This window comes from Bombyx mandarina, chromosome 04 (assembly GCF_030267445.1).
Source record: "Bombyx mandarina strain Sakado chromosome 04, ASM3026744v2".
NCBI classification, from domain to species: Eukaryota; Metazoa; Arthropoda; class Insecta; order Lepidoptera; family Bombycidae; genus Bombyx; species Bombyx mandarina.
Window position 1 is genome coordinate 14,005,401 of NC_143211.1, and position 25,695 is coordinate 14,031,095.

At 37.5% G+C, this 25,695-nt stretch overlaps 2 protein-coding genes and 1 long non-coding RNA gene across 4 annotated transcripts; 1 reads left to right on the forward strand and 2 right to left on the reverse strand.

Moving 5' to 3' along the window:
• Window positions 1-9,684: 9,684 nt before the first annotated feature.
• On the reverse strand, window positions 9,685-13,352 carry LOC149503190 (uncharacterized). The gene is made up of 2 exons (XR_016323019.1): window positions 13,212-13,352; window positions 9,685-11,536 (listed from the first exon to the last, which is right to left on the reverse strand). It is a non-coding gene; the product is annotated as an uncharacterized LOC149503190 (long non-coding RNA).
• LOC114246004 (uncharacterized) lies at window positions 12,020-16,495 on the forward strand. 2 transcript variants are annotated; one of them, XM_028178368.2, is made up of 2 exons: window positions 12,020-12,305; window positions 14,202-16,495. In XM_028178368.2, exon 2 carries the CDS (start codon window positions 14,208-14,210, stop codon window positions 14,703-14,705), a length of 498 nt encoding a protein of 165 aa, XP_028034169.1. In that variant the 5' UTR covers window positions 12,020-12,305; window positions 14,202-14,207; the 3' UTR covers window positions 14,706-16,495. The 2 variants fall into 2 exon arrangements, with proteins under 2 accessions (XP_028034169.1, XP_089583243.1); XM_089727117.1 differs by lacking the exon at window positions 12,020-12,305 and adding an exon at window positions 12,806-12,936.
• A 7,434-nt stretch (window positions 16,496-23,929) lies between these two features.
• Window positions 23,930-25,388, reverse strand: LOC149503191 (uncharacterized). Its single transcript, XM_089740417.1, has 2 exons — window positions 25,137-25,388; window positions 23,930-24,115 (listed from the first exon to the last, which is right to left on the reverse strand). The coding sequence occupies exons 1-2, from the start codon at window positions 25,353-25,355 to the stop codon at window positions 23,930-23,932; spliced, it is 405 nt and encodes a 134-aa protein (XP_089596543.1). The 5' UTR covers window positions 25,356-25,388.
• Window positions 25,389-25,695: the final 307 nt, after the last annotated feature.

The window sequence follows — 25,695 nt, forward strand, 5'->3', positions numbered from 1 at the left end:
ATTTTTCTCTCAAGTCTTAATTCTACTTCAAATATTACTGGTGGTAGGACCTTTGTGAGTCCGCACGGATAGGTATCACCACCCTGCCTATTTTTGCCGTGAAGCAGTAATGCGTTTCTGTTTGAAGGGTGGGGCAGCCGTTGTAACTATATTGAGGCCTTAGAACTTATATCTCAAGGTGGGTGACGCATTTACGTTGTAGATGTCTATGGGCTCCAGTAACCACTTAACATCAGGTGGGCTGTGAACGCGTCCATCCAGCTAAGAAATAAAAAATAAGAAATAATAATAATAATACGCCGTCCATAATATTCCAGACTCGAAGTACTCATGTACCAGTTTGAAGGATAGTGCCACTTCTTTTCATGGCAATTGACCTTTAGTCTCAAGATAGACCTCATGATGCCTATAAATGGTAATCACTGAATACTAGATGAGCCGTGATTAAAGTATTTACCTAATAGAGGTTAAAATAAAAATACTGCACGTCTGCAAGTCTTACATATGTTTTTTCTAACCATACTGTAGAGTTACGAAAATAACTAGTCAGGTCATAAGTATTGTCACACAGTAAAAACTTTTCTTTTAGAATGCTGGCCAGAAAAAAGTTTATTGGAATATTTAAAAATGTATACTTTTAGAATTTTACTCATTTTTTAAATATGGAGTGGACGCTTAAAGAAGACCGTGTTGCAGTTATTGCGTTGCATCGTTGCGGTTACGCGCCAATGCAAATTTTTAACATACTGAAAAATTTGAATATAACCAAAAGATTCGTTTATCGTACCATCAAACGATACAATGAAGACTAGTGTAGATGACAGGTCAAGAAGTGGTCGCCCTCGGTCTGTTAGGACTCCAGCAGTGATAAAAGCTGTGAAGGCGCGAAGTCAAAGAAATCCCAAACGTAAGCAGAAACTGTTGGCACTTCAGATGGGGTTAAGCAGAACCACGGTGAAAAGGGTGTTAAATGAAGACTTAGGGCTTCGGGCATATCGAAGAAAAACAGGACATCGTTTGAATGCTCGTCTAATGGACCTGAGACTGAAGAGATGCCGCGCTTTGTTGAAGCGGTACGCGGGAAAAAAATATCGGGAAATTCGTTTTTCGGATGAAAAAATTTTTACCGTAGAAGAGAGTTACAACAAAGAAAATGATAAGGTGTACGCACACAGTAGTGAAGAAGCGAGCAACCGTATTCCGCGTGTCCAACGAGGTCATTTTCCATCCTCGCTCATGCTATGGTTGGGAGTTTCTTATTGGGGCTTAACAGAGGTACATTATTGTGAGAAAGGTGTAAAAACGAATGCAGTTGTGTATCAAAATACAGTCCTGACGAACCTTGTGGAACTTGTTTCTCATACCATGTTCAATAACAGGCACTGGGTATTCCAACAAGATTCGGCGCCAGCTCATAGACCGAAGAGCGCACAAGACTGGCTGGCGGCGCATGACATTGACTTCATCCGGCACGAAGACTGGTCCTCCTCCAGTCCAGATTTGAATCCGTTAGATTACAAGATATGGCAACACTTGGAGGAAAAGGCGTGCTCAAAGCCTCATCCCAATTTGGAGTCACTCAAGACATCCTTGATTAAGGCAGCCGCTGATATTGACATGGACCTCGTTCGTGCTGCGATAGACGACTGGCCGCGCAGATTGAAGGCCTGTATTCAAAATCACTGAGGTCATTTTGAATAAACTTTAGTGTCATAAGAATCTATGTTTTGTTAAGTTCATTTTGGTATATGAATGGTTACATAATAAATAAACTTGTTTCAACTATTTGACATTAAACATGTGACAGAATTTATGACATGACTAGGTACAAGTATGTAATATACAATCTCAGATCAGACAGAAAGTATTCCGAAATTGTCTTTCTTTGTACGAGTTATGGAAATTATCAACCTTCTGTACAGGTAAAAATGACCTCTACCATCTTATTCCTGCCGTGGAAAAACCGTTATACTATACAATTGTGACTCAACAGACCTCATGTCTCAAGGTGGGTGACACCAATTAAGTTCCAATTTTCTCCAATAGCCACTCAGCAACACGTGGACAATTAGCTCGTTAACCTATCAATGCAATAACCTAAGGAATCTAGGAATTAAAACGACTTCAACTTCACGAGAGTAGTATGAAAGTAAAAGTTTATATTAACGCATTCTAACTGTTGCAGATAAATGAAGAAATTACGGCATTTCTGGCAAACACACATTCCTGATTGAAAATAAAGGGATAAAAACTTTATTTTTTTATTGCCCGTGCTGGCAGACGAGTATACGGCCCACCTGATAGTGAGTTGCAACTGACACTCATGGACGTCAGCAATGACGGGGGCAGAGCCAAATCTCTGCCCACCGTTTAATACTCTTCACATGCCTCGTTTGAAGAAGGACATGTCATAGCGCTCGGGAAACACCGTGGAGGGGAACTCATTCCAAAGCGTAATGTACGTACGTGGCAAAATTGATCTCTGGAAACGCACTGTGGCGGGTAGATATCATACAACGCAAGATAATTGAGATGCCTAAATCTTGCTTACGACGTTTTCAAGATAGGCTTGCATATATACAAGTTCCGAACAACAACATTCGGACCGTCGGTCTACCGAGCAACATCACCCGCTCGGTGGAAGATCTTTCCTTTCATCGTAATCCTACACGCAGTGGCTCCAGGTAGTATGGATGAACTCTACTCCGTATTCAAAATCTACAGAGCAAATTCTACACAGTAGGTATATAAATCATTCAAGAACTCTGTTGAACATTTTATTTACATTTTGGTTTATTGATGTTATTAACTATTCGTATTACCACTGCTCAGCGTTGATATGATAATTAAATTGGCGACTGTAACTTTGTTTCATTAACTCATTTCTTATGTTTCCACATTTTCAATGACGGACATTTTAAAGAATAAATTGATTTCAGCCGGCGCGTGTTCCAAGTTAAGTTACGCCAAGTTTAACTATGATAACAAATAATTTGAAGTTTGACTTCGAATGTGCATGATAGCTTGTAACTTTTTGTTTTTTTTCCTACTTAAGCTGAGAGCCTTGACAGGCTATATCAGCGTAGCCTTAACTAGTAGGTGAGCTTACGGGGCTCAAGCCTGACGACTTTGCTAACACGAACCCTAGCAAGAGCCGTGCTTCGCAGAATCTACCACCGGCTCGGAAACGCGACCCACTGAGAAGATCCGGCGAGAAACTCAGTGGGCTGTGTCTGAGAGTTAATTTACTCGTCGAGCTCTTCGTCGCAAGCGACGGGTTCGACGAGAACGGTGACCGGTGCTTGAAGTACCTAGAAGCACCGTTAGTGGATCGGGGGGATCCGAGATGACGTGTTTTGGGCGACGTCGACTGCTTTCCATTCTGTCCGCAGGATCGGGAATGTAGTTACCGGCGGCCACGATGAGAGGGTTCTCGTGTCGTGCCGCTTTATCGAAGCTATAAGAAGAATCGCATCGACGCCGACTGCATATACTTACTGGTGGACTCTAAGTCCAGGTCGTCATGGAGGTCGACGTTCCTGACGAACCACGGGGCTCCGACGGCTATCCTGCAAAAACGGGATTGAAGAGTGATTTTAAGTTTGTGCGGGCCGCGTCAGCGAACACTACACTTGCATAGGTCATGACGGGGCGTATGCAAGTTTTGTAGAGTGTCACTTTATTTCTAAGGGACAATTTACTTCGCCTGCATATCATCGGATAGAGGCGTCCTAGTATGAAGGCGGCACGGTCGCGTACCGTCTTTATGTGGGGGCGGAATGTCATCCCTCTGTCGAGGGTGACGCCTAAGTATTAGACCTTCGGGGCCCACCGCATGGGTTGGTCGTACATCATGATTGGGCGAATGGTGGAGGCGGAGGTGTTGACGCGCCTAGTCAGGAGTGCTTGTAACTTCATGGACTGAGGTCTTTTAGTATAATTTGAGAAGGGTTGTCCCGAAGCCACATTTATTTATGGCTAACAGCGTATTCTTATTTTAAAAGAAGCAGCATGTAAGAAAGCATTCTCGAAAACAAAACAGCAGTAAAGTAAAATAATAAATGAATCGAAAATAAAGTAACATAATATTTGTAGACTAATTTTACATTTCGTGGACCTAAATCGTAAAGAGAAGGCAGCAAGCGCTCGCCCTCGACCTTCCCTTGAAACTACGATTCCGCTCAGGTGAACTTGAATTGTGTGCAATGAAAAAAATATAGTATTTTTCTGAAATGGCAACACTGCACATAACTATTGTAGATATGTATGTTTTTTTAAGGCTGAACGATCCCGTAGACGTCACATGACTCATCAAATCCTGATCACGCAGAAGCCAGTCGCCGTTGACGCCCTAGACACGTCCTGACGGATTCATCAGATCCGATAGCTCTTACATTAGACGCCTTTAGCTCTAACACTAGGACGTCTTGTGAGTCCGCACGGGTAGGTACAACCACCCTGCCTGTTTCTGCCGTGAAGCAGTAATACGTTTCGGTTTGAAGGGCGGGGCAGCCGTTGTAAGTATACTGAGACCTTAGAATTTATATCTCAAGATGGGTGGCGCATTTACGTTGTGGATGTTTATGGGCTTCAGTAACCACTTAAGACCAGGTGGGCTGTGAGCTCGTCCACCCATATGAGCAATAATAAAAAATAAAAATGTCTTTAAAATATATACTTTGCATCTGCTTATGTTAACTTAATGATTGTATTTGATAATAGTACTTTTTTCAACCATTACTGTAAGCATTTACATTAGACGCATTTTCCCCGCAGATAAATCCAATTTTTCTCCACTGGTGGTTTTCTAGGAGAAAACTCATGAATAAACGAAGTTCGTCATTATATATATTATTTAAATGTCATTTTCTGTTCATTTTTCAATTTTCTATTTTTCAGTATGCAAAATTAAATATAAAATAAATACATTGATCAAATAAGTATACAATGAACATTAACTTTTATATTTACTTTAGTATTAAGAGTTAACCCTTGTCATCGATAAATTTACTGAACCCGTAAGCAACCTGAAAAATATTTAACGAATTAGTATTGTTGTGTCTGCTTCTTTCCATCGCTCCCTTATTTCTCTTTGTCGTTTACAAAACCAGCAAAATCTAAAGTGATGTGTGATTATCACTACCTATTTTTATGTGTAAAATTAGGTATAAAAAATCGTAATTTTTTCCCTACCTAATCGGTCTTAAGGCGCTATTCCATCTACGTACGGCTTGGTAAAAGAGCTCACGGGCTCAGTTTGGAAGGACCTGCTAACATTAGCCCAAGCCAGATCAGTGCTTCGCTGAATGTACCACCGGATTGAAATCGCAACCCACTGAGAAAAAACGACGAGAAACTCAATTAGTTGTGTCTATGAGTTAGACAAGTTAGACTGCACGTCGAACTCTTCATCGCATTCAATGATAAGTGTTACACTGTATATAATATTAAGGATGATGACACCAGCTGTCGCTAAGCATCGATATCTATATTAATACGTGAAGCAAAAACTTTGTATCCCTTTTTACGAAAATTGCGTGGACGGAGGAGTATGAAATTTTCCACACTTATAGAGAATATAGAGAAGAAGTGCACAATGCTAATATTTTTTTTAAATAATGCATAAAAGATACATTAAATCAATAAAGAAAACATTACACACACTACATACCATGTATTTGACGCACACACGCATGCATACTATTTATTGTCAAACTTTTGTTCTTGACGTCTGTTGTCAAATTGAGATTAAATATTGTTTGTCTTTGTTAATATTTTTTATAGTGTAGTCTTGGCGAAATTTGTGATTATAGAAGTATAAAATACAATCATAATAGTGTACAAACTTACAATTCCAATTAATTATAGTCGAATTTCGACTACTGCGGGACCTCTAGTAACAAAAATTGTAAGCATACATCTGTGCGTATGTGCTTACTAATCTCCATAGCTATTAAATCACTAAGCCCTATTAAATCACTAAACCTAATCCAGCTCGTTGGACAGACGGGAAACAATTCAGATATATGTACATAGTTTTCAGTACTTGGATACAAGTTTGGATTTATAAATATAACTGAACTAAGCTATTTATCGATGTGCGTCGACAAAATATGTACAAACGGGAAAATAAACTGTTATAATATATGATTATTTAGACATTAGGTTTAACAATTAGGATATTATTTAGATGTAATTACAATAACATATTTGTGGTAATGAATTCGCTGACACAAGTTCCTCTTATCCTGATGGCGACTGGCCTTTTTTTTTCTATATATTCGCTGGTAGCCTAAGGGGCTATTGCAGTTACGCCCAGACGGGTAGGTGAGCTCACGGGTTCAAACTGTGAGAATTTTTTAACACTACTCCTAGCAAGAGCAGTGCTTCGCAGAATCTACCACCGGTTTGGAATCGCGACCCACTGAGAAGACCCGGCGAGAAATTCAGTAGGCAGTAGATATGTATGTTTTTTTAAGGCTGAACGATCCCGTAGACGTCACATGACTCATCAAATCCTGATCACGCAGAAGCCAGTCGCCGTCGACGCCCTAGACACGTCGGATTCATCAGATCCGATAGCTCTTACATTAGACGCCTTTAGCTCTAACACTAGGACGTCTTGTGAGTCCGCACGGGTACGTACCACCACCCCGCCTATTTCTGCCGTGAAGCCGAAATGCGTTTCTGTTTGAAGGGTGGGGCAGCCGTTGTAACTATACTGAGACCTTAGGACTGCTATCTCAAGGTGGGTGGCGCATTTACGTCGTAGATGTCTATGGGCTCCAGTAACTACTTAACACAGAGAAACGAGGCTTGCGGAGAGTTCTTTATGGTAGGCAGCGGCTTGGCTCTGCCCCTGGCATTGCTGACGTCCATGAGCGACGGTGACCACTTACCATCAGGTGGGCCGTATGCTCGTCTGCCTAGAAAGGCAACAAAAAAAAAAAAAACAGTTGGGCTATGAGCTCGTCCACCCATCTAAGCAATAAATAAAAAAAAGCTAGTGTTTTATAAGGCTTAAACTTTTTTACTCGATGCTTTGCTTGTCAAATTACTCATAAATTGTGGAGCAGAATTGTGTCGAATTCTGATTTTTTTAAATTTTGTATTACTACTGTTCGTATGACGCATCGAAGCAGTCAGGGATTTCGGTCTGAAGGGTGGAATAGCTTATATGCAATACAAATAAAACTGATTTAAGGTCCCAAGTAATATTGTTTTGTTTAACTTAAAATTAAAATTGTCGTCGCATTAAGAAGTACTAACCTTCTTATAATTGAATTGTCAGCAATTTGCAAACGCATCAATGCTGATTACGTTGCTGTTTTCACTATGGCTTTTGTGCCAATAACCTTGTTATTACTGGGAAAATCTACGTCAATCAACAATGCACGTACAGCGTAAGTTTTCTCTAAATTCTATGTTATTGGTAGAGATGAAATAACTTTAATCTCTCTGATATAAATGAATAATGTACTTATTTATATTATAATAAAACTCCATCGGAAAGATATATTTTGGTTTGATTTATTAGAATGTTATACATTTTTACTCTAGCTCCCATCAGTCTGAAAACTACCAAAGGAACTCTGTTATTTCAGGATAATATCATAATAAAATTGGTTTGCCGTAAAAGATATTGTATGATTATCATTCAAGAAATACAAAACGCAAGTAAAGGCCTTATCTGTTGTGAACTTGTTTTCAGAGAGAATGTTATCAAAATATGTGTTGTATTTTGAGCAAAACGTATTGGTGAAATTGTTGTCAGAAAAGGGTACTTACCTTTAATTTTACACTTCACAGACAAATAATAATAAAATCGGTAGGCAGTGGCTTGGCTCTGCCCCTGGCGTTGCTGAAGTCCATGGGCGACGGTAACCACTCACCATCAGGTGAGCCGTATGCTCGTCTGCCTACAAGGGCAATAAAAAAAAAGTATTATAATTCAAATTTAACAAGAAAAAGATTTTAAAGAAACTCACCTAACTGTACATTCGCTATAAAAAAAAGAATTATTTTAGTATTTTTATTTTTAATTATGATAGCCTCCTGATAACCTGTGTTGTTTTTGTTCAAGACAAACCAACAATATCAAAGTTTTGTCAACTAAAATTGATCCGTATTTCTTACTGCACACTCAAAGTTCTTGACAGTGGCCACTTAACAGTATTAACACTAACTGCTGTGGGTACTGCAGTGAGTACATAAGGTACGGGTCTGTTACATATCTTTTTGAAAGTACATTAAAAGTTCATAAATTTACGTATAAAACAATAAATTATATTTTGGCCATTACCAACAATAGTCAATAGAATAAAGTTACCACATTAGGGAAATAATGAAATATCACTCCCTCAATATGTTTCTATATTCAAGGCATCAAGAACTCTATGCAGAGGATTGAAAACAAGCAAAAATATTTATATAGGCATTCCAAAAAATCATTCTTGTATCATACCGGCAAATTCTTTTGTGCGTTGTTGGTTCATATTTCACCTTGTAGAGTACCTCCAGACATGTACTCGCAATCTTATCTACGTACGAGTATATTGATGTACTGACACGAACATGTCGATAACAAAACAAAACGTGCGGTCAGGGAACAAAGAAAATCATTACCGGTGACTCGATTCACTAAACGATATGGGTTCACAATTCCCATTCACGATATGACGGCGAGTGTAAAGTAATCGATTTAAAATAAACATTTTTATTTGAAACTAGCGACCCGCCCTCGGAAACTGTAATTTATTATTGATTTCTCCTCTATTTTATAGATGTTCTTATATATATAAACCTTCCTCTTCAATCACTCTATCTATTAAAAAAACCGCATCAAAATCCGTTGCGTAGTTTTAAAGATTTAAGCATACATAGGGCTAGAGGGACAGAGAAAGCGACTTTGTTTTATACTATGTAGTGAAGTTGTGTGTTGTGTTCGTCATGGGAAATTTGTTATTCGGCCTTATTGGTTGAATGAGTCGTCAAATAAACACTAAATGGGAAATACGATGGAGCACACTCGTATTAATAATAAGTTTGACTCTAGTTTGAAATATATATACATACCAATGTGTATCTTTATATATGTATTTCTTTTGTGCGTGTGTTTGTCACTGAACTCCTCCTAAACGGCTGGACCGATTTGAACGATTTTTTTTGTATAAGTTTGGGTAGCGCCCTGGATGGTTTAGATTCACAAATCAGCCCGGCAGATGGCGCTGCAGTCGGTATTTAGATTATTTATCTTTCCTAGAAATAAATTATATGGCAAAACAACGTTGGCCGGATCACCTAGTATGTATGTATTCTTCTTCTTCGTCGCTTTCTTCATTGCTGAAGGTCGTGTCCCTGAAACTTGACCCTGTCTCGTGAGCTGTTTCCATCTCGTCCGGTCCTCAGCTTCTCGAATGCGGTTACGACTGGCAACCCAGTTAGAGCGGTTATTTGGTCACACCAACGGCTAGGTAATCGGCCGCGGGGTCTCTTTCCTTCTATGTATGTATATTGAACGAAAAAAAATGAATATTTCTATGTAAACTTGGTAAACTCTATTGTAAACAAGCCTGTTTACTCCTGTTCGATCAAACAATTGCAAACATCAACTTATTATTTTGTTACTCAACGTTTGAACAGCTCCTGCTAAGAACTCGAACACAAAATAATTGGCTTCAAAAGTCTGTTCATTTTTTTACTTATAATATACACATATTTAAACCATATTTTCATATTCTGACGCTGGAAGACTATTAAGCGGCTATTACAATGTAACACATCTTCAGATGTTCCGTGAGCCTTTTCTCCCTATATACAACCATAATACTACGGACTATTCTCGAATCTGTCATCTCCCAATATGAGAGAAAAACAATACTTTAGCTCTCCTTTAGTATATAAACATAGTCCAACAATTATAATTGTAGAATTAAGTACATTCTGTTATTTTCCATTTTAAAACAATAATATGTTTGATACAAAAATCTCAAACAACTTTCGAAGTAGAGACTCGAATATTCTTCGTATCAAACACCAAAAAAACTGTTTATGTTCTTATATGTCCTACTAACTTAAAATAAAGAAATAGATAATTCGCAAAAATATTGATTGACTTGTGCAATCCTGTGCAAATTATCCACCTCATTTTTTAGTACAATACTGCCCATTTGTTTGCTCACGTAACTCTAGTGAAGTACACATTGCACTTAAATTAAATTTTAATCTTCTTCTTATTTTTCTCCACCTTAAACCACTAGGTGGGGTCAGTACAGCTAACTTTTCTCTTCCGTTCCATCAGCTGTCATCTCAACACTCACTCCTCTCTCTCTCATATCGTCATTCATACACTCCATCCATGTCTTCTTCCGTCGACCTCTTCCCCCTCTACCTTCCACTACCATTTCCTTACATCTCCTAGTCACATGCATCTTCTTTTTCATCTTCAAATTCAATGATTTTTGATTGTTTTTTTCTTATTTTCAATTTTTAATAAGATACTGATTCATTGATTGATCATCATCGTTTTGAGAGGATAAAAATATAAAGGTTACTTAAGTTTAATACGGCTTTTTATTTCTATTAGTCATTCAATCAATAGGCGATGTGGTAAACCTAGCCCAGCTCGTGTTTCCTAACAATTATAATCTCTGGCCTTTTGTTACGTGAGAAGACAACATCTACAATGTGTTTCAAATTTTATTTGGCAGAAGTACTTCTAAGCTTTATATTGACTGTTCTTTCTATATTATTTAAATCAACAGTAATCTAATAAATCTTTTGTAAATAATGTCCACATCGACGATTAATGGACTCGCTAGCATCAGAATCGATTAAGTGGACATTATTATTAATGTATCGAGTATTAATCGATTCGCAACAAGTAGCTACATTATAAATGACATAACCAAACCATTTGGGTTTGCATTATTTGAACTTTGTCCCGTTTCGACGAGCACTGTGTACGCGGACAGACCGGAGTGACCCAGAGTGACTCATTTGAACACTGGCCACATCTCCCGGGCCATATTTCCTTTGTTAAGCACACTAGCGTTTGGCTTTCGTTCAACTATTGGCAAAAACGTAATGATGACTGAAATTACTTTTAAAAGCGAAAATGTTGGTCACTGTTTTCTTCGAGTACATTGGGACGTATGACGTATTTGGACACTTTTTGGAATTAATTTCATTAAATCACTCTGTTAACTGCATCACTGAATTAGCATATGATATAAATTAATTATTTTTAATCAATATTGGACAATGTTAGTTATACGTTGCAATAATTCAATCATTAATACGATACGTAGTATTCATTTGACATGCAAAACAATCAGATATTAAAAAGTTACGATTATCTTCATTTTGCGAATGCTTTCTAGCTTTTGCTCTCTGTCATGGTAGACAGCATTCGCTTGGGTAAAATGCGAACACGTTCTTGAAATACAACCAAAGTAATGCGTTCCACGACTGAGTGAAAGCCAATGTATGCCCAATGTCCCTTTACCAGTCAATGCTCTCATCCAGACGCGGCGGTCTGAAAAGAAAAAGAAAGTGCATTTTCCCGTCAATGAACTCTTTCATATGCTATGAAATACATAATATAAAGTTATTTTCAAATCTCATAAATTCTAATGTTAAATTAAAATTCGAATATAATAATGTTGTAGATTCCAAAATGTGCATGTATGGTTCCATAAAATTTATTTTTGGAAAAAGGTCTTTGAACACTTCTTAAAAGTCAAAATTTGTTATGACTACCAAATTTGATTCGAACTACAGCCGAAAGCCCTAATCAGAATATGCAAAATGTCAATGTAATTAAAATTCAAATACATAATAATATTAGTAAATTAACATGTTACTTAGTTAATCTAATTAATTATAATTAAATTCTCGTGGATTGAAACCAGAGTGCAATAACTCAAAGTAGATAGGACGTCGCTTGACAACAAAAACACGAATTTGTGACGCAAGTGTATATTATGTGTAAATTAATAAAGAGTGCAACTAGTGGCGAGCTGTGAGATAAAACCCAGGTTTATACAGTAGCCACTGACCGAACAAAGGCAGGATCTAGATAATTAGTTGTGGACAAAAATAGTCGAGGCAGCCGGGCCCTGGGCCAGGTGACGTCAGCGCGCCAGGGCCGGCGGCGGGGCAAGACGGGCCCCGCGCCAGTGTCGCGCGCGCCGTCAGCCCGGCCGCACGCTACCTAGAGCCTGCACGTACCCAGCCACCAGCCGCCTCCGCCTACTCGCCTCCACCGCCGCGTCGCCGTTGACGTCTCCACCGCATCAATACTCGTGAGTACCCGTCTACCTACTTACGCTCTGTTTGGCATCGTACAAATACTTGATTATTCTTATCTAAAATTGCAACGATGCACTGTTGTACGTAGTTTATTGCAGATTTCACTTCTATTATTGCACATAGCGATCACAACTCAGGTACTCACTTGCATAGTAACAAAACTACATCGAGGCGAATTAAACATCATTATTATTTCACGTCTTCATTTTTGATTCTAATTTGTTTCGGTACTTCGGTACAGATTAGAGAAGTGAACCAACCTTGGAGCATCGGGCAATGCAGCGGGGACCTTGCAAGTCACGCGTCAAAGTAACCTCGACTCACGCCGTACTCGCGCCGCTACTACGTTTTCCTCAGATTTTGTCGCAATCCAACTACGCCGTGACGTTGTTGGCTTTACATTGCTACACGGGTCGACCTCGCAACGAACAAGGCCACGTCAAACGAGCAATGAATTCGATTTGAATGCATACGCTCGCATAGCAAAATGTTACTTAGTCCGAAGTCTTGTTGATACACGCTTTTGGAATTAACACAAACAGCTGACCGTTGACGACATTCTTCTTTTTTTGATAGATAAAAACATGACTCGGTCAATCAAGGACGGTCGACCACTGTTGAGAGGTATTTCCCGTTTAACACCGTGAAACTGACGTATCGAATTAGGCACAAAACAAATGGTTGCGATCATTAACAATATATGTAGTAAAAAAGCGTTTTATTTACAATCAACGAAGAACATTTCGACAAATAATTGTTTGATTTATAAGCTAACAAGGGGCCTTACCGCTTCCACGAGTTTATCGCATTGGAAAAACACGCCATACTTTATCGCGTGTCGTTTCGCTATCAGCTATGCCAGCGTCGCTGGCTGCCACCTATAAACAGAATGTACTTACGCATTACGTCAAGGGGCTCGCCGTCAACGACATATTTGAACACACGTAAACAACGCGTTATTTTGTTAATATTATTTCAATAAATAAATAAATAAATGTTTATGTAATTATCCGTGGTGTAAACTTGAAACTGAGTACTCGCATACAGAGACTCGAGATATCGTAAAGTAACTGTAAGGTCAGTTCTGTTATAAAAGTACTGCCCATTTCGAAACTAAAAGTGATTTCAATATGTAGACCACTTTTACAGTCCCAAACTTGTCTCCGTTACGGTCGAAGCTTGTTTACGGATACAATATAGTTACTCGCGATCACCGTGATCGAATTTAAATTTTATGAATTAATATATTAGCATACTTATTTGTTTGAGATATCAAAAGATCATGTTTCTATCAAAGTTTTATGGTACTTATAAATAAGACTATTACGTTTAACATTTCGTTAATGTACCAATTTACAAATGCATGTTTTGAGCAATTAATACAACTTAAATTATTTTAGCGTAACACCGAACAACATTAAGATATGAACGCTAAGTGAATGCAAAATAAACGAAAACACGATTGTGTCATTCCTAACAATTGACTATTTCAAGATGATAACTTTGAATAATATTTTAATTTGACCATTATAACCTACTAGTTTAATAATAAATGTTTTTTTTTTCACCTCGTGTTGGCATTGATCGCGGTTCACAGAACCGGTAAGACTGCGGTTACCCTTCGCCGAGAATTCAAACATGTCGGAACACCAACTAGCTATGTATATGTTCCTCTTTTAATTGTTTTAAAATTAAATACGTTTGTGGCAAAACGTCAAAAATATATCTCTTTGCGCTTGTCATTCCGACTTTGTCTCCTTGACACGTTTCGATGACTAATTTAACTCAAATGAAGCAGATGGTAAATTTTTTTACCAACTTAAAACCATATTGATATTATAATGTTTATTAGTAAGGGTTAATTTAAGCTTTCCCGTTTGGAATTTCAGATAAGTATGGTCAGAAAATACGAAAGAATGAGCGGCCGTCAGTCCTGGAATGAAGAAGATATGGCAAAGGCTGTCGCCGCCGTCGTCTCAGGTAAGATGGGTTACAAGTTGGCGTCAAGGACCTACCATATACCGCGGTCTACTCTCCAGCGACGCGCCAGCAAGATACGGTATCAGCAACCAGACGAACCCAAGCCGCTAATGGGGCACTACAGAAGGGTGTTCACTGATAGTCAAGAGAAAGACTTAGTTGGCTATATCAAAAGTATGGAAAAGTACTTTATGGGAGTCTCCCGAAGGGACATCAGAGAACTGGCTTTTCAATACGCCGAAGACAACCATCTAAACCATCCCTTCGATGTAAACAGCCGAATGGCCGGAGAAGATTGGGTGCGAAACTTCCTGAAGCGCAATCCAGAACTCTTGGATAGATCCGACCACGAGAATATCCTAGAACCGGTTAATTTTGACCAATTCTATCATTTCATGTGTCAACTATCATGATAGCTCATTATAAATTTATAGGTGATAATAGATTTAAGTAATAGATCAGATTTTTTTACGCGCATTCAAGATTCTTGCTACTCTGTACGTGTCTGTTCAATTTGGATTCTTTAATACATAAATTACAATTTCGAATAGCTGTAAGTTGATATGTCGTAGACGCACAGTTCATCTATCAGTGATATATTCTTTAGCACAAACTTGATTAAATTGAAAACGAACAACAAAATGATGTAATGTATCGGCTGAAGAGATTTTACAATGATATTTACAAAGTAGCTAGCTAGAGCCAAGCTCGAAAATCAAGTTACCTTGGATATTTACCTTGACTTTTATTTGGACCAAGTAGGTATTTTATTTGTACTACTTACTCAGAGTTGTCTGTCGCAAAGCAAGGGCCTGTGTGCGTCATGTCCTTGAACTCTGTACCCTGACTACGGCCCGGTACTCACGAAAAATAAGTACTTACGTAGTCTATAGCTGGTGACGTTATATGCACTTGTATAGTGAAAAAAAAACTATTTATATTAAATTTAACATGCTAAATTTAAGGGCTGTGATAAAAAAAAAGAATGGTGTATTTTTGGGAATCATATCGCATAGTCGCGTTGGTGTTTTGTATTAAATATAGTTGATATTGTTATAATGATAACTTTAATATTTCGTATGTTTTTAGTCCGCTGATTCGATTAAATTTGATATTAATATCAAAAAAAAGAATACTTTAGGTTGCGAATTAGGCAAATACATTCTGAATATTTATATAGGCATAATAGGCAACCTGACATCAATCTACACCCATCAAAAAAGGTACAGTTATATCAAGACTCACTAGTAATGTATTATTATTGATTCAAATTTTATCACCTCAAACTGATTAATAGGATATAGGCAATGCTAATGTTTCTTTTTCAACGATAACCGCTCGATGTCATGTGGGTCATCTGTATACAAACACAGTAAAAAAATGCCAATAGTCCGCTTAGTACTAAAATCGTGAACGTTATTCACATGAAAATTAATAAACTGCACAAGTACTAATCTCTATTCAAGTACATTTAAATAACTTGCTCCAATTTCGAGCGTGTAGGTATTGTACCTATTGTTTTAGTTTTAAAGACGGCATTCTTGAAAACTGAAAAATTAACATTAGAATTTTAATTTTATTACAAGTCGAATGGTATATTTTGTAACCTTTTGCCTATATAAAACATTAACTTTAATTGTACAAACAAAGTTGGTATTTCTAATTTTTGTTTTGAACACCTACGGGCGAATATTTTGAAATTTTCATGAGTAAAAACATAAAAAAGTACTACGAATAATAAGTGTGTGTTTTAAAAATGACTTTAAAATTAAAGAATGAATAACTTCTCAATTTACAACTATGTTTATTAATATTATTTGGTTTATTAAAAAGTAATAAAGGTGACTGGTTAAATTGGCTATAAGAGGGTCTAAGGTTACCTTGGGTGTTTTTCCAAATTTTTTATTATTTATTTATGTATAATTTTTAAGAGAAACGATCCATTTAAACTATTTCGTTACCTGATTTTAATTGTTGATCTCCTTAATTAAGTTCGAAATAGCAAAAGTGATTTGTATATTTATTTAGGCCATGAGTTATTAATGTTGTTGGATTTATTAAAGAAATTTTAAAATGTTTAAATACATAATATTGTTTTATGCCAAACCATGTTATAATTATTGTGAGATTTATTTTCTTATTAGATGTCTAATATATTCCTAAGTACTTAGTATAATTGATTAAATATTTCAATAAAGTGGTCTATAATTTTTTTCTATTTTCACACACTTTCTTATATAGCAAAAATCTTTAACCGGGTGTCCTCAATACAAAATCTCCTTTTTCAACACATATGTTGAGTAAATAAAGTTCACAGATGACCACCGCAGACGAAATTGCCTATAATTAAGTGAATACATCGCGGATGAGAGAGTCATTATCATAAGGCCAAGTGGACAATTAATTACCAATTAATGATTAGACAATAGGCGGTTCAAAATAGTTCAAATCATAAGAGTGTCAGTTGCGAAGTTCACGAAGCAGGCCATCAAACGGATGGACAACTGGATTTGCATGACTAGGCCGTTTTTTTTTTCTTCCTACCTATGCTGATAGCCTTGAGAAGCTATTTCGCCCTAACATATAGGTGAGCTCATGGGGCTCAAACCGGAATGTTGCTAACACTGGCCCTAACAAGAGCAGTGCTTCGCAGAATCTACCGCCGCATCGGAAACGCGACCCACTGAGAAGATCCGCGGAGACGGCGTATTGTGGGCTTTGGTGTCAGCCCATAAATCTAGTTAGCACCGTCCTGCCTATTTCTGTCGCGAAACAGTCGTGGGTTTGAAGGATGTGACAGCCGTCGTACAATCCAATCGAGCCGATTCATGTCTCAGGTGAGCGGCAAAATTTACGTTGTCTTAGATAACGTTAATGTCTATTTGGGCTGGTAATGACAAACACGGTAACATGTGTAACATAATAAAAACAATACAAATATTTTCAATAAACAATTTTCAGTAATAATATACAAATAAAGCTATAATTTTAATCACGATTATCAATCTTATCACATTCCGATACACTTCAGATGACCACATCCTCTAAGTGTGTATATAAATTTTATCTTAAGCAAATAAAATATGTTATAAGGCTTTTATTGTATGTTAACTTAATATCAAACTTATACCTACTACGAGCCATACTTCCTAATCGTGTTAAACTGTGTTTTAGATGGAATTGAAACAAAACGAAAAACCATAAAAACATAAAACATATTCGATACATTTTTAACAGGAAACTTCACAAATTCAAACCTTCATCGAAACGGTTCATATTGTTAGTTGTTATTTCCAGTCAGTTCATAATGAACATTGAGTTTCCTCATTACCTACCTCATTGCTCGAACCATTCAATTTCTTTAGATTTCATTTGTCTAGTATCGTAAATAAAGTTGTTTTCATCAATATTCCATATCCAGATACTTATAAAGTTAAAGTAACATTAGTGATACTACAAACATGGATTTAGTGATACCAACCCGAATCATAATGCGACATAACCTCAAAATATTTACGAAATTAAAATAAACATTATCAAGCCTAAATCCTCTATTTATTAGAATGTCATTTCCAAATAAGTTTTGTTTCATTTTCACATCAAATAAAATAGAAGAAGATACTAGACGAAAATGTACGAAACTCGTGTCATTACAGCCGACACTTGACCTGTTTGAAGAGCGTTCCAAGCCTAGAGTGTAGACCTCGCAACTGCCGTTTACGCTACTTTGACTGACACTTCAAGAAATTTCTGTACTCTCTCATTATTCTCAATTCAAAACGAAATAAAAGCATAGAATAGGATATAAAAATATATTATTGAATAACGGTAACTTACCTATAGGTATATGACAAAAAATAAAGAGTAATACAACTTTTAATGATAATTAGGTATTTACAAACTTACTAGCGACCCACCCTCGCTTCGCATCGGAAACAGTAATTAATATTGATTTCTCCACTATTTAATGGATGTTATTTTACATATAAACCTTCCTCTTCAATCACTGTATCTACTAAAAAAAAACGCATCAAAATCCGTTGCGTAGTTTTAAAGATTTAAGCATACATAGGGACAGAGAAAGCGACTTTGTTTTATACTATATAGTGATAGTGATTTAACAATGTCTTCCGACCATGTCCGGAAATATTTTTCTCACACAAAATAATATAACTTTTACTAATACATAGTATTTTCTTCGAAATTCGAGAGTTGCAGACATAAATAAAACTACTTTTACGATTAATTATCGTTTTATTGTTATTATATTATTTCAGACGTTATGAATACTTTACAGTATCGTGGTCTCAATAAAAACGTGAGACGAAACGAGAGAGGAGACGAGAGGATTTTGACCGCGTCTAGTATCTCGCAGAAAGAGGTGACGATTACGTATACTTGTACAATGCTGTTGACACTTCAGGGAAGGATTCTGGCTTAATATCACCAAGATATGATAGATGACGAGTCAATCTTTTCACTTTCATATAAGAGAATCTAAGGTGCAATGTTTTTTTTAATTAAAGCATATTGTTTACTTTAAATGAATTTTCATCTAGATTCGACCACACGATGATGATCAATGTTAGTTTTTTTCGTATTGTCAAATTGATTTATGGCAAACATTTCTAACTTTTTACTAAAAATACGATGCTTTAATTCACGAAATATAATTTGGGTTTATCGATTTGTTTATTTATTTGCCGTGTGAATTCAATTTTAAGTCCTTTCAATTTATTTCTCAACAAGCAGACGGGAAGCCAAAATACAGAATTCCCAACGTGTCCTTCTTTTTAGGAATATACTTTTAGTAGTTCTCTCTGTAGCAGCTACAAATCCAATTTAAGGAACGGAGGCAGCGAAGCGGTACTAAGGAAGACGGCGTCTGAAAGGCTTTCTTCGAGAGAAATTTATTTTTCTTGACGGCCATTATAGTTACTGTTAACAACAACGTTGGATGAGTAAAATAGCAATTTTTTTGGGACAAAATGTCGTATCCCATTAGATGTTGATTCTAGTAGGCTTCAGAAATAAATTACTTTACTGAGAAGGTATTTCGAACTTGATCCTTTAAGTAAATACCAGTAGAAAAAAATGCAGATATTTTGTTTTTTAAAAATTTGACTTGCATAACGGTAGATAGAATGTAGCAAGTTCATGATAGCAACTGAAAGCACGAAATATGATGAAAAACATTTTTTTAGCTCAAAAGCTGTTTTTTTGAATATATTTTTAGAATCCATTTGCGGATACCCGGTCAAGAGGGGTAATAGACCGGGTTATTCCGACTAAACCCCATTGAGCTCCACCACTCCGACTCCACGAAACGTACGGTACCGCACATTGCGCGCCGAAGGCTCGCCGTCGCCGGTACCCGCCCTGACAATAGGACGGGATTCCATCCCCGGGAAGATCCCGCAGGACGTCGTCTCGGGAGACACCCCGTGGGTGGCGCATAGGAGCCACCTTGCGCCGCCTCACCACGGAAAAAAAAGTTACAAAATTTAAAAGTTACCACCTAACAAACTCATAGATCGGTCTTATAGATTACTGGTACATTGGTTAGAATGCAGGCCGCTGGTAAAAGTGGACGAACGTTTTATCACAAGTAGAAAATATCATGCATTCTTATGGAATATTGAATACGTTCTGAGGTACAATGAAAATTATATGCCTAATACTGTGGTGAGAATAGAAGAAGGAAACAGAGGCTCTTAGAAGCAGCCGCCACCTAAAAGGGTACAAACAAAAATATCTTAAAGAGTATTTCTTTAAGATATTTTTGTTGTATGTAGTCGCTTATCTTCTTAGCTCTTATAATCTTAGTACGCTTTTATTAGCTTCATACGTATGTTAGTATGTAACGGAATTTTCGAACATAATTTTGACCCCCTTCAACGTTTTGAAGGGGGTCAAAATTATGAATATTAATCAAATTATTAATCTAATATATAAAATTCTCGTGTCACAGTTTTCGTTGCCATACTCCTCCGAAACGGCTTGACCGATTTTGATGAAATTTTTTGTGCTTATCCGGTATCTATGAGAATCAGCCAACATCTATTTTTCATCCCCCTAAATGTTAGGGGTAGTCCACCCCTAAATTTAATTTTTTATTTTTTAGACAAATTTTTTTATTTCAATTTTTTTATGATACAGCATACAAAAATACATACAACCCTAAATTTTCACCCCTCTACGATCAACCCTTATTTTTTATTTGCTAATTAAAAATTTTAAATTTTTTTGCTAGAATTTTGTTTTTATTTTGTCATGACGTAGAATAAAAAAAATCATATTACTCTGAAATTTTCACCCCTCTATGATCAACCCCTATTTTTTATTTGTTAATTATAAACTTTAATTTTTGTGGCAAGATTTTCATTTTTATTTTTATTTCGTCATGAATTAAAATAAAAAATCTGATGTTACTCTCAATTTTTCATCCCTCTATGATCAACCGCTATTTTTTATTTGTTAATTATAAACTTTAATTTTTGTGGCAAGATTTTCATTTTTATTTTTATTTCGTCATGACTTAAAATAAAAAAAATCATATTACTCTCAATTTTCACTCTTATATGATCAACCCCTATTTTTCCACCCCGATATTTTTTTTTTTTTCTATGCACAGATCTGCAATAAGGTTGCAAGATGGCAATCAAATTTTATAATTGTAGTACGATAAATTCTTATTCAGAGTTTATAATTTCAAGTTCCTTTAATTATGATTTTTTTTTAAATTGAATTTGATCTCCCGCCCTCGCCGGTCGACTACTGATCAACTATCAATTGATCAGCTATCCCCGCCAGGTGTCACCTCTCATCCAGCAAACATCACGTAGTAGGGATGAGGACGAAGCCGGTCTCCTGTCTTACTTACTCACTATACATCATAGATTATACACTTAATATATAATTTGAGAGCTATACAATACTATACATTTTTCAGCCATGTTTTTTTGGTTTTATTTGTGTATCAATAGTATGTTCAGTAGGTCTGAGAATCGGCTACTATCTATTTTTCATACCCCTTAGTGAAAATGGTTGTCCTCCCCAAACATTTTTTATTTTAATTTTTTGGATATTTTTTTTTGTTTATAACGAGGTATAATGTGGTTAAATGAGGTTTTTTTTCTACAGTAGAATTTCCCTAGAAATCTTATTTAAGGCAACACAACGTTTGCCGGGTCAGCTAGTCTAATATATAAAATTCTCGTGTCACAGTTTTCGTTGCCATACTCCTCCGAAACGGCTTGACCGATTTTGATGAAATTTTTTGTGCTTATCCGGTATCTATGAGAATCGGCCAACATCTATTTTTCATCCCCCTAAATGTTAGGGGTAGTCCACCCCTAAATTTATTTATTAATTTTTTAGACAAAATTTTTAATTTCTATTTTTTATGATACAACATACAAAAATACATACAATCTTCAATTTTCACCCTTCTACGATCAACCCTTATTTTTATTTGCTAATTAAAAACTTTAAATTTTTTTGCGAGAATTTTGTTTTTATTTTATCATGACGTAGAATAAAAAAAATCATATTACTCTGAAATTTTCACCCCTCTACGATCAACCCCTATTTTTTTATTTGTTAATTATAAACATTAATTTTTTTGGCAAGATTTTCATTTTTATTTTTATTTTGTCATGAATTAAAATCAAAATTCTGATGTTACTCTCAATTTTTCATCCCTCTATGATCAACCCCTATTTTTTGTTAATTATAAACTTTAATTTTTTTGGCAAGTTTTTTATTTAGTTTTATCATGACTTAAAATAAAAAAAATCATATTACTCTCAATTTTCACTCTTATACGATCAACCCCTATTTTTCCATCCGCAATAAGGTTGCAAGATGGCAATCAAATATTATAATTGTAGTACGATAAATTCTTATTCAGAGTTTATAATTTCAAGTTCCTTTAATTATGATTTTTTTTAAATTGAATTTGATCTCCCGCGCTCGCCGGTCGACTACTGATCAACTATCAATCGATCAGCTATCCCCACCAGGTATCACCACTGATCCAGTAAACATCACGTAGTAGGGATGGGGACGAAGCCGGTCTCCTGTCTTACTTACTCACTATACATCATAGATTATACACTTAATATATTTGAGAGCTATACAATACTATACATTTTTCAGCCATGTTTTGTTGGTTTTATTTGTGTATCAATAGTATGTTCAGTAGGTCTGAGAATCGGCTACTATCTATTTTTCATACCCCTAAGTGAAAAGGGTTGTCCACCCCAAACATTTATTTTTTATTTTAATTTTTTGGATATATTTTTTTGTTTATAATGAGGTATTATGTGGTTAAATGAGGTTTTTATTTCTACAGTAGAATTTCCCTAGAAATCTTATTTAAGGCAACACAACGTTTGCCGGGTCAGCTAGTTAAATTATATGTCGTAGGCGGGGCGGGGGATGGCTAAGCGGTAGTTTCCGTCATCACTCGTATTTGGTTGAACTCAGTTTATAAAAAGTCAATAAAACCTTTTGAATAATAATTATTGAAACTCAACACACACAACTTTCACAATGACAGGATAAACCGACAGTTTCGTTGCACATACCGACAGACTGACTGCCAGAGACTCACTGACTGAGACGGACGGACCGTCTGATACGGACTGAATGACTGTCTGACACGGAATGCCACGACTCTGTCCACGTACCGCCATTTTATAACTGTGGCGTTACGGAGTCTACCCTTCATTTTGTGATATTTATCAAAACAACATTTCATCATTTAAAATAATAATCAAAACCACCGTCTTAATATTACTAAAAGTCGTCAACCACGACACGGCCATTCTGTCACTTTGACGTTTGTGTATCGTTGATATTCCGAACTATTGACCCGGATGCGACACGGCCATCCTGTGTTACACACGTCCTCGTGTGTTAATCTGAAACAAAAGCCAATACCGCACAGTATCATTCACGCTCGGCCATATCTGACCACTCTACTAACATAAAAGTCTTGTGTCATCACAAATTCTATAACTACATTGAAAGATTACACAAACGAAAATAAGTGATTTACTACTGCTGCAAGTTCTCCCCGTACAATTCATGTACACAGTAACTAAGTCATCCCTGTGATTACAAGTGTTCAATGATAGTCATCCCTGTGACTACAAGTGTTCAATGATAGTCATCCCTGTGACTGCAAGTGTTCAATGATAGTCATCCCTGTGACTACAAGTGTTCAATGATAGTCATCCCTGTGACTACAAGTGTTCAATGATAGTCATCCCTGTGACTACAAGTGTTCAATGATAGTCATCCCTGTGACTACAAGTGTTCAATGATAGTCATCCCTGTGACTACAAGTGTTCAATGATAGTCATCCCTGTGACTACAAGTGTTCAATGATAGTCATCCCTGTGACTACAAGTGTTCAATGATAGTCATCCCTGTGACTACAAGTGTTCAATGATAGTCATCCCTGTGACTCTAATCGACAGTCATCCCTGTGACTCTAATCAACAGTCCCTTTATGAGAACCATCGCATAAAATTCCTGAGCTATGAAGCTACTACTAATAGATTTCTCGACAAGAGAACATTCGGCAACAGATTCCAAATAAAAATAAAAACGACTCACCAGATTTTTCTCATTTACCAAAAATACTCGATATTACACAGCTACCGGCATGTCGCTCCGCTCGGCCGGTGAATAGTTGACCCATCGAGCGCCGACAGACGGCGCTTGCGTCCCATATCTCGTATTGGCTGCAGCAATCACGTGTCGATTGCGACACGGTCTTCCTGACTGTACACGTCCTCGTGTGATGGTTAACCTACAATCAAAAACATCCACGAGAACACTTGTTCCGCTCGATCACTCCTGACTACACTTTAAGACTTATCGGAAAATTTAAAGTCATCAAAGCTTTAAACTGTTTTAATACCATTTTAATCAAATAAAACAATAGGGTATACAAAGTTCACTATTCAGCAGCCAGAGCACGTACCACAGTCGTTCATCAAACCTCAAATTTACTCTGTACAAATCAGGCATAGCTTACAGGAACTCAGATCAAAGAAAACTTTCGAGTAAAAATATCTAACGCCACGGCTCTCCAGCCGACCAGCAATCGCAATTGCCCTCATGATGCGCATCCACAGCGTGGATCGCCCGTGTGCATCACCCGCTGACTACACACGATGGTCTTTACAGACCCCGACCTCCGCCAGAGCCAAACGCGCACCGCGCACCCACGGACTACTTGAGTTGCCTCAAGAGACAACCGATTTCTACCGGGCTACGACTAAGTAATAGCTACTGGTACGGTCGAACACAATACCGCCGATAGACTATCTTTACTCGAGCATCAACCTCGACTGGTATGTGTCATGCTGGCATTTTTCTTAGCCTATCATGTGGGTATTTGTAAGTACGTTTTGAATTTAAAGCCTTCAATGTATAACGGTCACCATCCAATACTTCAACTACTTTAAACGGCCCTTTAAACTTCGTATCTAATTTCGTTTGATTACGCTCTTCGTTTTAATGTGTGGACGAGCTCACAGCTCACCTTGTGTTAAGTGGTTACTGGAACCCATAGACATCCACAGCGTAAACGCACCACACACCTTGAGATAGAAGTTCTAAGGTCTCAGCATAGTTACAACCGCTGCCCCAACCTTCAAACCGAAATACACCACTGCTTCACGGCAGAAATAGTCAGGGTGATGGTACCCGTGCGGTCGATGGCACTATACGGAGCACCCGTCTGGTGCCACGTCCTTACCCACGAGAACGTCGCCACGCTGTGACGCCGGCAGCGCGCGATCGCAGTCAGAGTTATTCAAGGATACCTCACAGTCTCCTACGAGGCGGCGCGCCCTAGCGCAAGTGCAGCCGGAGCGCGGGGGCTCCAATCTCGGCAGTCCGTGCTGGAGGCGTGGTCTCGTCGTTTGGCGGACCCGTCGGCCGGCCTCCGTACCGTCGAGGCGATCTGCCCGGTTCTCGCAAACTGGGTAGGCCGCGACCGCGGAAGACTCACCTCCGGCTACCTGTGCAGACTCACAAGACATTTTACCACCACGCAAACTTTTTACCACAGCAAATCTTACCAGCCACCACGCAAACTACAATTTTGCGGGTTCCACCTCTCCTACACGATGTTACTGCCACACTGCGGAAGCCAACCGCAAACACTTGTCAAGCACGCACAAGCACGCACTTCACCAGAAAAACTTGCATCCGCCAGCGGGACCCGATCACCGCCGCATTGCCAGACACGAACGCACCGGACGTTTTATCTTACAGGTCACGACGACTTCAAATGTGTCAATTTTTCTTCCCCACGGAAACTTGCTTGCTTTCTTGTTTGCTTGCTTGCTGGAGCCCGAAGTCATCGAACGTGTAATGTTA